The sequence below is a fragment of the Henckelia pumila genome, chromosome 4 (assembly GCF_033568475.1).
Source record: "Henckelia pumila isolate YLH828 chromosome 4, ASM3356847v2, whole genome shotgun sequence".
Classification (NCBI taxonomy): Eukaryota; Viridiplantae; Streptophyta; class Magnoliopsida; order Lamiales; family Gesneriaceae; genus Henckelia; species Henckelia pumila.
This window is the reverse complement of record NC_133123.1, coordinates 126,318,398-126,333,155: the sequence shown is the minus strand read 5'-3', so window position 1 is coordinate 126,333,155 and position 14,758 is coordinate 126,318,398. Positions and strand designations below refer to the sequence as shown.

Here is a 14,758-nt window from a genome sequence, read left to right as displayed (position 1 = left end):
TTTTTTCTTTGAAGTTTTGATGCAACGTCAAGGCTCGACTAAAGTCCATGTCAGCTAAATTGTAGGCTATTCTTGGATAAATAGCTCCTATAATTTTTTCTGCACAAAGATTTCCTGAGATAGTACCCAAGACAGCATCTTGAATATTCCTCATTCTTTTATCGCATACTACGATATCTATGGATGAATCTATTTCTTCTATAAAAGTTTCCTTAATCATTATTTGGATTGCTCCAATATGAATCCAAGACATCGTCCTTGCTACCTCACCTTTCAACTTTTGTAACTCCTCTTTTATTTCTTCAAAAGGAATTAACTACATCTCTATTTGATTACTTGTTAACTCCATAGGGATTTCCATTTCCCTTCTGGATACTTTGTAAATCAAATTATGTCTTCTTTGTCTAAGCCCTAGGTTGCCTAAGACTCTTTCTACTTGCCCTGCTGAAAATCCTTGGTACTTTTGTAACGTTGGATTTTTTCTCATAATCATTTGGACCATATTATGAGATATCGTGGTTTGGCTAAAGAATCCAGCCAAACTTTCATGTGTTTCCTGCCGAAACACTTCCTTTTTATTATGATTCTGATTCTGATTCATCCTCAGAATCTTCTTGACTAACCAATATCTCTTCTTCGTATATGCTTTCATCTGAGGGGATATCCTCAAATTGATATACTTGAACTAGATCTTGAAAGAAGACCGCATCATCCATATCTGGTGTTGATTCAAAGAGTTTAACTCTTTTTCTCTCGTTCTCTGGACAATTGTAGATATATGTCCCCTTGCTCCACATGTCTAGCAGTTGCAATCCTTGAAACTTTCACTTGCTCTTGTATGAGTTCTTCTGAAAGTTTTTCTTGATGGTGTTCTTCCCCTGCTTTGCGATGAGCCTGTTGCTGGAGATGTTCTTGTAGGTCCACTTATTCTACCTAATCTATAGGATCTAGCCTTTTGTTTGGACCAAAATGTTTTTGGTTTCCAAGAACTTTTCATTCTTTTATTATAGGGATTATTTCTGAATTTCTTCCTTTTAAATCCATGTGATCTATTTCCAATGATCGTTGGAAGATCATTTTCTCTACAACACAAAGGTGTACGCTTATTTATACCCCTTATTTTCTTGTAGTTCTTTTGTAATGCTGTCATATGACACCATTCTGCCAATTTTCCTTTCAAAAAGGACGCGCGTCTTGCCAAAGTATCAAGATGACCTGGAACGTATTCTTTAATCAGCATTTATCTCCAGGGACTTGGCATTTTTGCGAAAAATAGCTGAATAGCTACATTTTTCTCGACTCCTGAATTCCATCTGTATTTAGTGAATAACATAATGCATTAATCAACTAAACAGATATCATGTAACTCGAGGCTATACAGAGCTTGAGTATATCTTCTCTTTTCTCTGTATCTTGATTATTGAAATAGTCTACCCCTATGAATTGTGCTTTAAATAGGGTGGACATTCTTTCTCCAATCTCACTGAGGGATTCTACTACTAAGATTGATTCCTTAGTATCTGGCATATTCATTTCTCATGCGATCTTCACGGATCCCATTAGACTCATTTCTAGAAGTTTAATGAATCCTTCTTTATTGAGATCTAATGTCACTACTGCAATTCTCATAGCTGACGTCCAATCATCTATAAGATCTTCTCTGTTTTTGAAGTCCAAACATCAAGGTTTAACAAAACCTCATAAGGATGTATCGGGTCTAAAACAGTTTTTCCATAAGGAGTTTGATGTAGTGGAATCTTACTCCTTCTTGATCTGGTTCCCGCTGAATGTGAATTCTCTCCAACATGAAACTCACTCTGTGGTTCTTCTGTTTTAACCACATATTTGGGGGGATTCCCTATGGGTTGTTCACCTTTAGGGGAATTCATTTTTAGATCTACTACTTTGAGATTCGCAAACGAATCCGCAAGATCTTGTAGATCCTCGATATTTAATCTTTCTAAAATAGTCATCAGATAGTGTTTTTCTCTGATCCTGCTTTTATAAGATTAATCATCCTTTCATCATCAGTTAAAGGTTTTTGAACCATTTTGGTTTTACCTTTCTGATGTAACAAAGGTTCGGTACCAAACGAGAGTGGTAACCTTCCTCCTGTATTTTTTTTTCTAGAACCAACAGTGTGTTCTAGATTTACGATTTTCTTTTGAAGATCCTTTAGAGTTCCAAGAATTTCTTTTTGTTTCTTAAGGATCTCTTCAATTTGCCGAGGTATTTCATACAACTGATTGCTGCAATATTGTACCGTCTTTTGAATTTTTTTAAGATCTCCGGAGAGTTTAGAGGAATCTGGGGTAATCTCTAAAAATTGAGAGTTAGAGATCATCTTTCTTACTCCCTTCAAAATTGAGAGCATTAATCACAACCTGCTGTAAGTAATCTATTGTGAATAGATTAACTTGTTTATAAGATTTCATAGGAATGAAATCCCCTTGATTGAAACCTTCGTTTGAAGTCATCTTTTTTTTGAAAAATCTTCTCCTCAACAAATTAAGAAAAGCATGAGTTAACGAATAATATAAAGTATGAATAATTAACCTAAGGCTCTTATACCATTTTGCGGATAATTATTAATACTGCAAATGAGCACAAAATCTCCAGATTCAAGCATAAAACATTTAAACTTTAAGCATAAAGCATATAGATTTCAAGCATAGATTAACATAAATCCAGTACAAGAATTAAACATTAAAATATTTAAGTTTGGTGGTCCTAGGGAGTTATTGTAAAGAATCTTTTGGCTAGGGAGTTACAAAAAAGTTAGGATGAGTATTAGAAATTTTAGGACAATTCACTTTTTTCCAAAAGCGATATAATTTTATTTTACTTTTGATTCATTTGTTATACTTTCTTCACGTGACATGTCTTCAATTAATTTATTTGGTATGACTTCAATTATATATATGTTCCAAGAGTTTCTTTCAAGTGCATCATGCTCGTGATCATGCCCACCAATGATGTGGCACTATTCTATTGGATGTGATAAAAATGTGATAAATTGTAAATTGTAGGTCCAATAAAATAGTGTCACGTCATTGGTGGGCATGGTAGTTGACATGATAGGTGGGCACTTGAAAGAAACTCTATGTTCCAAATGCGAGATATAATGATATATAGCTTAATGATCTCTCTCCAATGATGTGACATTATTCTATTGGATGTGATAAAAATGTGATAAATTATAAATTGTAGGTCCAATATAATAATGTCACATCATTGGTGGGCATGGAAGTGGACATGATAGGTGGGCACTTGAAAGAAACTCTATGTTCCAAATGCGAGATATAATGATATATAGCTTAATGATCCCTCTCTAATAACGAAGGAGATATATTATAAAGGTAAGTTTATAAAATAAATTTAAAAAAAATTAGCAAAATAACATTGTTTTATCAAGTTAATAGTAATATTACTCTTGTGGATGAGGTTATATGACCCGTAAACACTAAAATATTATGTATAATTTTGTAGAAAATTCAAAATTTTATCCCTCAAAATATATTGCTGAATTGTCTTCTACAGGATTTCTTAGATCAACCAAAACAGTATAAATGAAATCCCTTTTTTTAAAATAAGAAAAAATAAAAGTGAATATATATAATTGAAATTAAAGACTAGACAATAAAATTATAATTTAGTAAAAATAAAAGTGAATATATATAATTGAAATTAAAGACTAGACAATAAATTAATATAATGAGCAAATATTAATTCATCGACACAATAAGTTATTTCTCCCACCCTCGAACCCTTGTTCTGTTTGATTAATTAAGGAAAGGGTAGCGTGATGTTGGGGTGACCCAACACGTCAACCCAACACGAGTCGACCCAAAAAATATCGGTTGATGGGTTTTTGGGTTTGGGTCGAATCGGGTTGACCCGAAAGTTAACCCAAAAAAATTACAAATGATATATAAAAATAAGAAAGATTTGCTACAATTTTTTTTACATATAAATTTTTTGTAGTAAATATACTTTAAATATTCTTCAACTAGATTTTCAAATTTAATATATTTATAAGTTTAGATTTTGTTATTATTTGATTAAATTAAATATTACAGTATATTTTGAATTTTTATTTAATTATTTTGTTAAAATAATAAAAATAAAAATAAAAAAATCAGATTGGTTCGGGTTAGCCGGGTTTGGGTTGACCATTTGCGAGTTCGTTCGGGTTCGGGTTGAGACATTTTTAAAAATTATTCTCACCAACTCGACCCATCTGAATTGACACTTATTATGTTTTTGCGTAAATTAATTAATTATATTATATAGCAAAATATTTATTATAATTAATGTACGTATGTATATACAAAATAGGAAAATGATATCTCAACGTAAAATTTGTCAGAGCCAATTTTTTGCCCAGCAGCACACCACTAGGGCTTTAACTTTGTTCAGTCATTTACTGTAACACATGTTGTTTTTAACTTGTCCAGACATTTAATGAACATTGTCGTCAGAAAGGAAAATGAGATCTCAACGTAATAAGAGTGCTTTAACTTGTCCAGCCATTTAATGAACATTTTCGTCACTAATTTAGACCCGTACTCGATGCACACACGGTCGTACGTGTATAATATATTATAGTAAAAATTATCAAGGATTTAGGTTAATTTGCACTTGAAATATTCAAGGATTTGAGTAAAAAAAAAATTCCCAACAAGAAAATTTTGCATTTTGCCAATGTTAAACACAAAAAAAAATTAATTATTAATTATAAACCAATTGTGGGAACGAACGTTTGTCGTTTTAACAAAGTTATAGCTGGTGGTGACAGTGCAACTCAAATATTTTAAACTGTACAACAACTCAATTACCACATTTCGATTGTTATATCGAGCAGAGACAATTATTTAACCCAACAATATATACTACACATTTGTATTCGAAGTGAGTCTTTTATGAGACAAATATATATTTGTGAGATAGGCCGACTCGATCAATATCTGCAAGTAAGGGGAATAATTTGACATAAAAAATAATATTTTTAATGTGTCGAATCGGATCTAAGATCCATCTCACAAATTTGGCCGGTGAAACGACTTATAGGAGTTTTTATGTTGTATTTGATATAATTAAAAAAAATAAAATTGTACCTATAATATCGTACCCTGATATTAAATAAAATTAGATAATTAGAAGACTCATTAAAAAATGAGCATAATTACGAGATATATATATATATATATATATATATATATATTTTATCTAAAAAACACAACTTCGATTATTTTTTATATAAAAAACCAAAGATACAAAATGTGATTATTTATAGTGGTTATTTTTACATAATATTATTAGTTAAGAATTTTTTGTCGTCAAAATTTAATAAATATCATAAATTAGTTTCTAAAATTATATTTAATCATAAAATTAATGATTGCAATTTTCAAAGTTTAAAGGGGCAAAAAATAATTTGTTGTTAATTATAATTATTATTATTAGTAACCAAGCGGCCCGATGAAACCCTATCCCTTCCGAATCTCCCCTCTCTTCCGATTCAAGCAGCCGTCATAAGCAACCCTCTCCAGCAGGTAATCCTTTCGTTCTATCCAAGTGTTAATTGATTTCCGATGGATGACAAACGCGCTTCAGCCGGAGATATTCGTCAGCCATCTTTAGAAGATTTTAAGGGCAAGGTGATTTCGGAAGCTATGAATCCACTCCGCTTCGAGTTATTGATTAAGAAACTCGGAGAAATGATACCGGAAGACATCGAAATGATTTTTTTAGAGGTGAAAGCTCACGTAGGGATGCTGATGATCCATGAGTTCGGTAGCGAAGTCATTCAAAAATTTTTTGCTGTCTGCGAAGAGGAACAGATGAACATGGTGGTTTCCTCGATCGCTGTTGATTCAGGTTTACTCATGGCTATCTGTCTCAACTCTTGGGGATCACGGTCCATGCTGAAACTTCTTGATTGTCTCACAACTCGGACCCAACTAGATTATGTGATGTGGGCCCTAGAAAAGATCATCGTTCCGCTCGCCAACCACCCCATTGGTTCTACCGTTATTCGCCAATGCTTCATTGTCTTCCCCGGTCCAGAAGCTGAGGTATTTGTTAATGAATTTCATCCTCGTCTTTTGAATCTGTTATCTAACAGTACTTGTATTTTTCGCAGCCGTTACTTGGAATGATAGCCCAACATTTGCTCGAAATTATCTACAGCGAAATCGGATCCCGCCTTGTACAAGCGATCATATCAAATGCCTTTACTTTGAGGGGCCAAAGGCGTATTGTCTCGGGAATAATGCTAAATTTACGTTATCTGTCTATGCATCAATTCGGGTATGTATACATACACCCTTTTTCATTTCCCACTAGCGAATTTGCTCGTGAAATCCAATGTTGGAATTTATCCGATTTCAGGAGTCATGTAGTCATGCATCTTATAGGATTGGGGAGTATGCAAGAAACTATGATATATATCTTGAGAGGGTGTTTCGATTTTTTGTCGGCTAACAAATATGCAAGCAATGTTGTAAAGAAATTCATTGAGGCATCCGAAGGAACAGGCCGACATATGATAATCGATGAGATATTTAACAGTCCTGTTTTCTCGAGGATCCTACAAAATCCATATGGCTACTCTGTTATCCAATTCGCCAAAGAATACTCTACGGTCAATGCTCATCTTTTTTCTTTTATTTACAATCTAGGGTAGAAGTATAGCTCGAAATAAAAAAACTTTGAAGTTGTCACAACAATCTTGCAGGGGACTGTTCTTGGCCAGACTTCAAATCAACACCCTGTTGTCCAATCTACTGAGGAGCACTCTGTGGTACCAATAGCAAAGATCATATTTATTTACAATCTAGATACAGCTTGAAATAAACAAAATTTAAGGTCGATACAACATTTACTGCAGGGAATTGTTCGCCAGACATTGGGTCATCTGATCCAACACTCTGATCACTTGAATGGCCCGTGCCCTCGAAAGAATTCTCTGCCGAATAAGAGGAGGAATCACGTTCGGATAACTAAGAATCACTTTCTGCTCTTCAAGAGAAGAAAGAGGAAGAAGAACAAGAGAATTCTGGAAATGTTGAAGGAAAAGTTTGTGTGTAATTGAAGGAGAACATATTAACTAAGAATCACTTTCTGCTGATCAAGAGAAGGGAGAGGAATCATGTCTAATTATCTAGAGCTCTGCTTTGAAACCCTGTCCGCCCTATGCATATGACCTTGTTTGTTTGTTTTTGTGTGCTATCTGATGTTTGATATTTATATTTTTGAGAGTTTTAGGGTGTGGTTTTGAAGGGTGAATGATTCATTAACTTTATTGGTAATTATAATTATGTTTGTCTTCTGTCTTTGATATTCCACCCTTGGCAAGATACGTTTCCTCTCTTAATGATCTGAGATTTTTTATTTTGATTTTTTTTTAATTTCCTTTCATGATGATTGCATTTCTATGTGAGGCTAATAATCTTTAAGTGCTTCTCAATAATTTTGTGGTGGGAAGGTATTGAACCTGATCTGGTGAGGAAGAGTGAAATCCAGGAAATAGACTGAAGCAAGATGAATTTGTTAAAGTTCTAATATTTGTCAGTCCTATCATCGGGGAATTTGCAATGAATAGAATTGAAATATGTTGCTCCAAATTCATCAATCCAAGTATAATCTAAGAGTGTACTTGATTGGAGAAATCAACCACAAAAAAATCATTATTTTTCAAAAATGAAATAAAATTGCTTTTCACAAAAAAATTAGATTTGTTTTGTAAAAGCATTTGTTCAAGTATTTTTTAGAAGCCATAAATTTTGGTTTTTGCTTCTATTTTTATTTAAAAATAATAATTTTAAAAAATAATTTTCAATATTTATCTAAAAGTAAAAATTTCTTATGGTTTTTTTTAATTATTTAATAAGAAAAAAACTTTTAAAATTTAGACTTATTTAAGTCTTTTTTTAAGCCGTATGTGAGATTTCGAATTTTTTTGAATCTAAGAATTTCCATATAAACTTAGCTAGATGAATGATTTCTGGGATTAGCGTATCAAGATAAATGATTTTCAGCATATCAAAGTAAAATATTTTCAAGAAAAATAGATTTAACTTATCATGCCATCTGCAGCCGAAAATCAAATCTTCATATTTGATACCCTTCAAATTTCAAAATTTGGAATGATCGAGTCTATCTTGATAGCTTCTCAGCGTTTATATATACCTTCAAACCTTGTGAAAGTCGTAACACAAATTTATTATATGTAGTGAGTGGTCCTGAAATTATTAAGTAATCAAAGCTTAAGCATATGCAAAATAACTCAAAGTGCAATAATCAAATAATCTAGCGAAAACTTGTAACTCATATTTTGTTGAGAGTTATTTATTATGCTTTTTTGAGGTGTAAGATTTGTAATTTTTATTTTTCAAATTTAAAACGGCATCAGAATTTCTCTCATTAGTTATATGTATAAATAGGTTTATTTTTCAAATTAAAAACGACATCAGAATTTCATTTTTGTTAGTTGTTACTATCTGAGAATATGCATTTCGATCATCCATTTTTATTTAAGAGCTGAAAGAAAAAAAAAACGCATTTTTGAAAACTTTTTCATTAAAAAATAAGAATATATGTTGTACACTGGTTTTTTATATATATAATTATTGTGAAAATTTGTATTTTTATCATGTATTGTGACTTGATTATCTATATTATCAAATTTCAGTTTAAACTATCATTTTTTGTCAATTTTAATCTTTTTTCGATACGAAATTAATACGATATTGACATGAGTAACAGAGGTGTCAAAGTGGGTTGTTCTTTTTCGTGCTACCAATAGGTATGTTGTGTTGCAAATTGTCCAACATGCACAAATGGTAGGTTGCAGGTTGGCTCATTTCGCCAGTATGTTTTGACATCTTCAGTATGTAATATCACATGATTTTACTTATAATGAAAAATGATAAATAAAAAAAGAAAATTGATGATTAAAAATTTGATTACATATGACCAAAATCTCAAAATAATAAATATATAAGACAAAAAATGTAATTTTCATTAATTAGACCGTGGAGGAGTGGAAATTTTCGTATGAAGAAGGAAATAAACTCAAAATATATAGAGAATAAATTATTGTATAAATATCTTCTCCTATATTGATAGGAGTCATTTTTCCGTGTTTTATTGTTCGCTTTCTTGGTGTTTTGCATTCGTTCCATGTCGTCTTGTTCGTATTTATCCAATTTTGTTTGCGTTTAGTGTATTTCTGTGTGTTTTGTTCACTCCTATTGATTTATGGTTAATTTGGCAGGAAAATGAGAAAAATCCTAATTTTGGGAATCATAAGGAGGTGCACTCGGTTTGCAGTATTTAGCAGACCGAGCGCAGGCATACTATGGAGAGGCAGAAAGATTGAAAGAAGTTGTGCGCTCGGTCGGTCGAAAATAGAAAACCGAGTGCGTGCTGAAGGAAACGGGCAGAAAGTTGGTGGAATTCCCAGCGCTCGGTCGGTAGAAAATAGCAAACCAAGCGCCCGCGCGTAAATTTGGAAATTTTATTCCGGGAGTTTTATTTGGAAATGACTCTGAGGGCACTATATATAGAATATTTTCAAACATTTCAAGGGTTACATACACAGAGAATTGAGGCGGAGGCGGCTGCTGAAGATTGAAGACTTCTTCTTCTCGTTGGGAGTTTTTCTTCTTTGAAATTTCTGGATTTTTATGTTGAAAACCTTGTTAGATTGAATTTTATTATGATTTGTAGTAGCTAAACTCTCTTTTGATAGAATTTAGGGGATCCTAACCCTGAAACATGTTTATGTGAATGAATTTATTGGATGAACTGATTTTGATTTATACGAGTATTTAATTTTTCGTGGTTTATTATTCTATGTTGAGTAGTAGCTAACTTTAGCATAGATTCGTAAGTTGTGAATCGTTGTCGAGAGATAGATTCATGATTAGGACGAATGATAAAATCCATGAACTTAAAATATGCATAGAGATATGATATTTAGTACATGTTGATAACCATAGAACACCAGGTTGAAAGTTGTAGGAATTCAAAGAACGCAAAGCAATCAGTAATGATAAATAATTAAAGAGATTTAATTGTTTCATTAACTTGAATTAGATTGGCATAAACTCGAGAGAGAGTTTCGATAATTTAGAAATTCATGTCAAATTTATGAGTGTAAAAGTAAATTTTAATCGTCCAATTCAATTAGGGGGAAATAAAATAATTGAGTTATTGTGACGTAGTTCCTGAGGACGATACTCGTACTCCGTACACTTTTTTATAACTTTAGTCGTGCACTTGCGATAATATTGAGCATAAAAGAGAGATAATTATATTGAATTTAAGTGTTAGTATTTGCTCGATCAAGTTTTTGGCGCCGTTTCCGGGGACTATTGATTACTTTGATTTTTTTATTTAATTTTATCTACTTCAATTCTAATCGCTATTTTCATCTGTAAACTGCATGATTCTCTTGCAGTACATGCAACATTCACCCCAATCAGAACTCTTTCCTTTTGATCCAGAGATTGAAAGAACTTTTCGTAGGAGAAGAAGGCAACAAAAAGAATTCATGCCAAAACAAGAACAACTAAGTGGAGATGGAGAAGCTGAAAATAATGTACCACCTATATACAAATCCATGATGGATAGCGCCTTGCCATCCATAAAAAATTCCAGACCAAACATCATCAGTCAACTATAGCAGGAAATCAGTTTGAAATAAAGCCTGCTATCATTCAAATGGTGCAAAACACAGTCCAGTTTGGTGCGATGACAATCGATGACCCATATGCTCACCTGAAAAATTTTCTAGAAATCTGTGACACTTTCAAGAAGCAGGGAGTTTCTGATGACGCTATTTGTTTGCGTTTATTCCCTTTTTCGTTACGAGATAAGGCTAAAGCATGGCTAACGAATCTACCTGCAGGTTCCATCACCACTTGGGATGATCTCGCAAAAGCTTTCCTAACCAAATACTTCCCACCATCTAAATCAATGAAGCTAAGAGCTGACATCACAACCTTTGCTCAAGGAGAACAGGAAACGCTATATGAAGCATGGGAGCGCTACAAAGATCTATTGAGGAGATGCCCACACCACGAACTACCAGACGGTCTTGTGGTACAAACTTTTTATTATGGTCTTCCTCACTCTAATTGCACCATGTTAGATGCAGTTGCAAGTGTTAATTTGTTACATAAATCACCGGAAGATGGATATGAGTTAATTGAGGATATGGCATACAGTAGCTATCACTCTCAATCCGACAGGAATGCAGCCAGGAGATCAGCAGGAATTCATCAAGTAGATGCATTCACCTCAGTAGCAGCTCAGCTTGAGGTGATGAATAAAAGAATTGAATAATTAAGTCTGGAAAATTCTGGAATGCGTATTCAAGAAGTATGGTGTGAGAAATGTGTGGCAGAACACTTCGCGAAATATTGTCAAACTGGAAATCCATCATATCAACCAGAGGGAGGCATGGTAAACCATGTGGGAAATCAAAACCGCCCTAGGAATGATCCATTTTCAAACACATATAATCCAGGTGGAAACAACATCCAAACTTTTCGTAGGGAGGACAGAATAATAGGCCCTATGGGAATCAGAATTATGGGAAACAGTAGCATGAGGAGAATTCGAGTCTGGAACAGATGGTGCAAAATTCATATCATCCACTGAAACCAGAATTCAAAATCAAGACGCGTCTATAAAGAATTTGGAAAATCATATAGGGCAGTTGGCCAAGACAATGTCAGGTAGAGAACATGGTACTTTGCCAAGCGACACGAAGAAGAATCCAAAAGAGCAGGTCAAGGCTGTTGAATTAATAAGTGGGAAGAGAATCAAACCTGAGAAACGAGGAGAGAAAGAGTCAGAACCAGTTATATTAAAGAAAACTACAGGTAAGTCTTCTACTTCTACACAACCACCCACATCACATTCAAATATTGTTATTCCACCACCTTTTCCTGCAGCCTCAAGAAGGCCAAGCTAGATTCTCAGTTGGCTAAATTCCTAGAAGTATTCAAGAAATTGAATATAAATATTTCCTTTGCCGATGCATTGATGCAAATGCCCAGTTACGCCAAATTCTTGAAGGAGATTCTCTCCAACAAAAGAAAATTGGAGGAGCATGCAATGATCAGTCTTACCGAAAATTGTTCAGCACTAGTTCAGAACAAGATCCCACCGAAGCAAAAAGATCCAGGAAGTTTCTCTATCCCTTGTGTTATTAATGATGTGCAATTTCATAAATCTTTGTGTGATTTAGGTGCTAGCATAAATTTAATGTCATATTCTGTTTTCAGGAAACTGAGCTTGGGAGAGCCGAAGTCCACCAGGATGTCGTTGCAATTGGCTGACAGGTCTATAAAATACCCCAGAGGGATAATAGAGGATGTTCTGGTGAAAGTCGACAAGTTCATATTTTCGATGGATTTTGTGGTACTTGATATGGAGGAAGACTTGGATGCCACTTATTCTGGGAAGAACTTTCCTGGCAACAGGAAAAACACTAATCGATGTCCAAAAGGGAGAAATACATCTGAGAGTGGGAGAGGATAAAATCTCCTTTGATGTGTTTAATGCACTTAAATTTTCACAAAGTAATGAAGAGTGTTTTCAAATCAATGTTGTGGACTCACTTCTATATGATTATGTGCAGGATACATTTCAGGAACCATTAAAAGTTGCACTCATATCTCCTCCTCTGGATGACTTAATCAATGTAGAGATAGAAGAGATGACTGCTTCCTTGAATGATAATCATTCATGGCAAAATGGTGGCAAGCTCAGACTCGAAGATCTTGGTGACCGGAAGGATTTAGTCCTCCAGAAACTAAGTCTTGAAGAACCATCAACTGTGGAATTGAAACCATTACATACCCATCTGAAATATGTATTTCTAGGTGAGAATGAAAATTTACCTATCATAATTTATTCTTCTTTGACAGGTGAGATGGAGGCCAGACTGTTGGATGTTCTCAAAAGTCACAAGAGTGTGTTTGCTTGGAAGGTAGCATATATCAAAGGCATTAATCCATCAATCTGCATGCATAAAATATTAATGGAAGAGAACATCAACCCCTTGGTCCAACCACAGAGGAGATTGAATCCCAAGATGCAAGAAGTTGTGAAGGCTTAAACAATAAAACTTCTGGATGCAGGTATAATTTATCCCATTTTTGATAGTGCATGGGTGAGCCCAGTTCAATGTGCACCAAAAAAAAAGGGGGATAACTGTCATTAAGAATGAGCAAAATGAGCTAATACCTACTAGGACAGTTAAAGGTTGGCGTGTGCGTATAGATTATAGGAAATTGAATTGCGTAACCCGTAAAGACCATTTTCCCCTCCCCTTCATTGACCAAATGCTTGAAAGACTTGCTGGGTATGAATTTTATTGTTTTTTAGATGGGTATTCATGATACAATCAAATTTCGATTGCACCTAAAGATCATGATAAAACAACTTTTACTTGCCCATATGGTACGTTTGCCAATATATGTATGCCTTTTGGTCTTTGTAATGCTCCTGCAACTTTTCAGAGATGCATAACTGTTATATTTCATGATATGGTTGAAAATTTTCTAGAAATATTCATGGATGATTTTTCCATTTTTGGTCAGTTTTTTGATGCATGTCTAAATAATCTGAATACTGTTTTGATAAGATGTGAGGAGATGAACTTGGTAATCAATTGGGAAAAGTGCCACTTCATGGTGACAGAAGGTATTGTATTAGGGCACCGAATATCTGAGCAGGGAATCGAGGTGGACACGGCCAAGGTACAAGTCATTCAGAATTTACCTCCACCGACGACGATTAAGGGAGTCAGAAGTTTTCTAGGTCATGCCGGCTTTTATCGACACTTCATTAAAGATTTTTCAAAAATTTCAAAACCTCTGTCTTCTTTATTGATGAAAGATACACCTTTTCATTTTGATTCCACTTGTTTATAGGCATTTGAATTTCTGAGAGAAAGATTGGTGACTGCACCAGTGCTGACCTCACCGGATTGGTATCTTCCATTTGAGGTGATGTGTGACGCCAGCTACTCAGCTGTTGGAGTTGTACTTGGCCAGATGATAGACAAGGTATTTCGTACGATTTACTATGCTAGCAAAACCTTTAATGAGGCTCAATTGAATTATGCTACGTACCACTAAAAAGGAGTTGCTAGTTGTAGTTTTTGCACTTCACAAGTTTCACTCATACCTTGTACTTTCAAAAATCACTGTATACACTGATCACTCTGCAATAAGACACATTTTGGATAAGAAAGATGCAAAACCTAGGTTGATTAGGTGATCCTAATCTTACAAGAATTTGACTTAGAGATAAAGGATAAAAAAGGAGTAGAAAATGTTGTTGTTGATCACCTATCTAGACTAGAATGCATTCCTGATTGTGCACAGAATGATACTGAGGACATGGATGATTGGTTCCCTGATGAAAATTTGTTTGCCATAGAACACTCGCCATGGTATGCTAGTTTGAAAATTACTTGGTCACGGGCACACTCCCACATAACTTGTCTTTAAAGAAAAAGTTTCTGTCAGATGTAAAGCATTATTTTTGGGAAGAACCTTTCTTGTTTAAAATTTGTGCCGACTCTATGATCCAGAGATGTGTGGCGGAATGAGAGATGAAAAGTATCCTCAGTGATTGTCATGACCGTGAGGTAGGTGGCCATGCTGGGTCTATCAAGACGGCAGCTAAGGTACTTGAATGTGGGTTTTATTGGCCCAATATTTTTAAAGAT

At 34.2% G+C, this 14,758-nt stretch overlaps 2 protein-coding genes across 2 annotated transcripts; both read left to right on the top strand.

Moving 5' to 3' along the window:
- Positions 1-5,487: 5,487 nt before the first annotated feature.
- On the top strand, positions 5,488-7,395 carry LOC140866220 (pumilio homolog 9-like). The gene is made up of 5 exons (XM_073271145.1): positions 5,488-6,077; positions 6,146-6,312; positions 6,394-6,646; positions 6,740-6,805; positions 6,893-7,395. Exons 1-5 carry the CDS (start codon positions 5,595-5,597, stop codon positions 7,094-7,096), a joined length of 1,173 nt encoding a protein of 390 aa, XP_073127246.1. The 5' UTR covers positions 5,488-5,594; the 3' UTR covers positions 7,097-7,395.
- Positions 7,396-10,731: 3,336 nt separating this feature from the next.
- Positions 10,732-12,558, top strand: LOC140861704 (uncharacterized). The gene is made up of 3 exons (XM_073264721.1): positions 10,732-11,331; positions 11,417-11,475; positions 11,970-12,558. The coding sequence occupies exons 1-3, from the start codon at positions 10,732-10,734 to the stop codon at positions 12,556-12,558; spliced, it is 1,248 nt and encodes a 415-aa protein (XP_073120822.1).
- Positions 12,559-14,758: the final 2,200 nt, after the last annotated feature.

Bases quoted from the DNA above. Each gene is read 5' to 3' on its own strand.
- LOC140861704 (XM_073264721.1), top strand. From the start codon at position 10,732: ATGGTGCAAAACACAGTCCAGTTTGGTGCGATGACAATCGATGACCCA. The intron at 11,332-11,416 runs GTGATGAATAAA...AATGTGTGGCAG, and splicing joins CAGTAGCAGCTCAGCTTGAG to AACACTTCGCGAAATATTGT. The intron at 11,476-11,969 runs GTAAACCATGTG...CTTTTCCTGCAG, and splicing joins ATCAACCAGAGGGAGGCATG to CCTCAAGAAGGCCAAGCTAG.
- LOC140866220 (XM_073271145.1), top strand. From the start codon at position 5,595: ATGGATGACAAACGCGCTTCAGCCGGAGATATTCGTCAGCCATCTTTA. The intron at 6,647-6,739 runs GTCAATGCTCAT...ACAATCTTGCAG, and splicing joins TCGCCAAAGAATACTCTACG to GGGACTGTTCTTGGCCAGAC. The intron at 6,806-6,892 runs GTACCAATAGCA...CATTTACTGCAG, and splicing joins CTACTGAGGAGCACTCTGTG to GGAATTGTTCGCCAGACATT.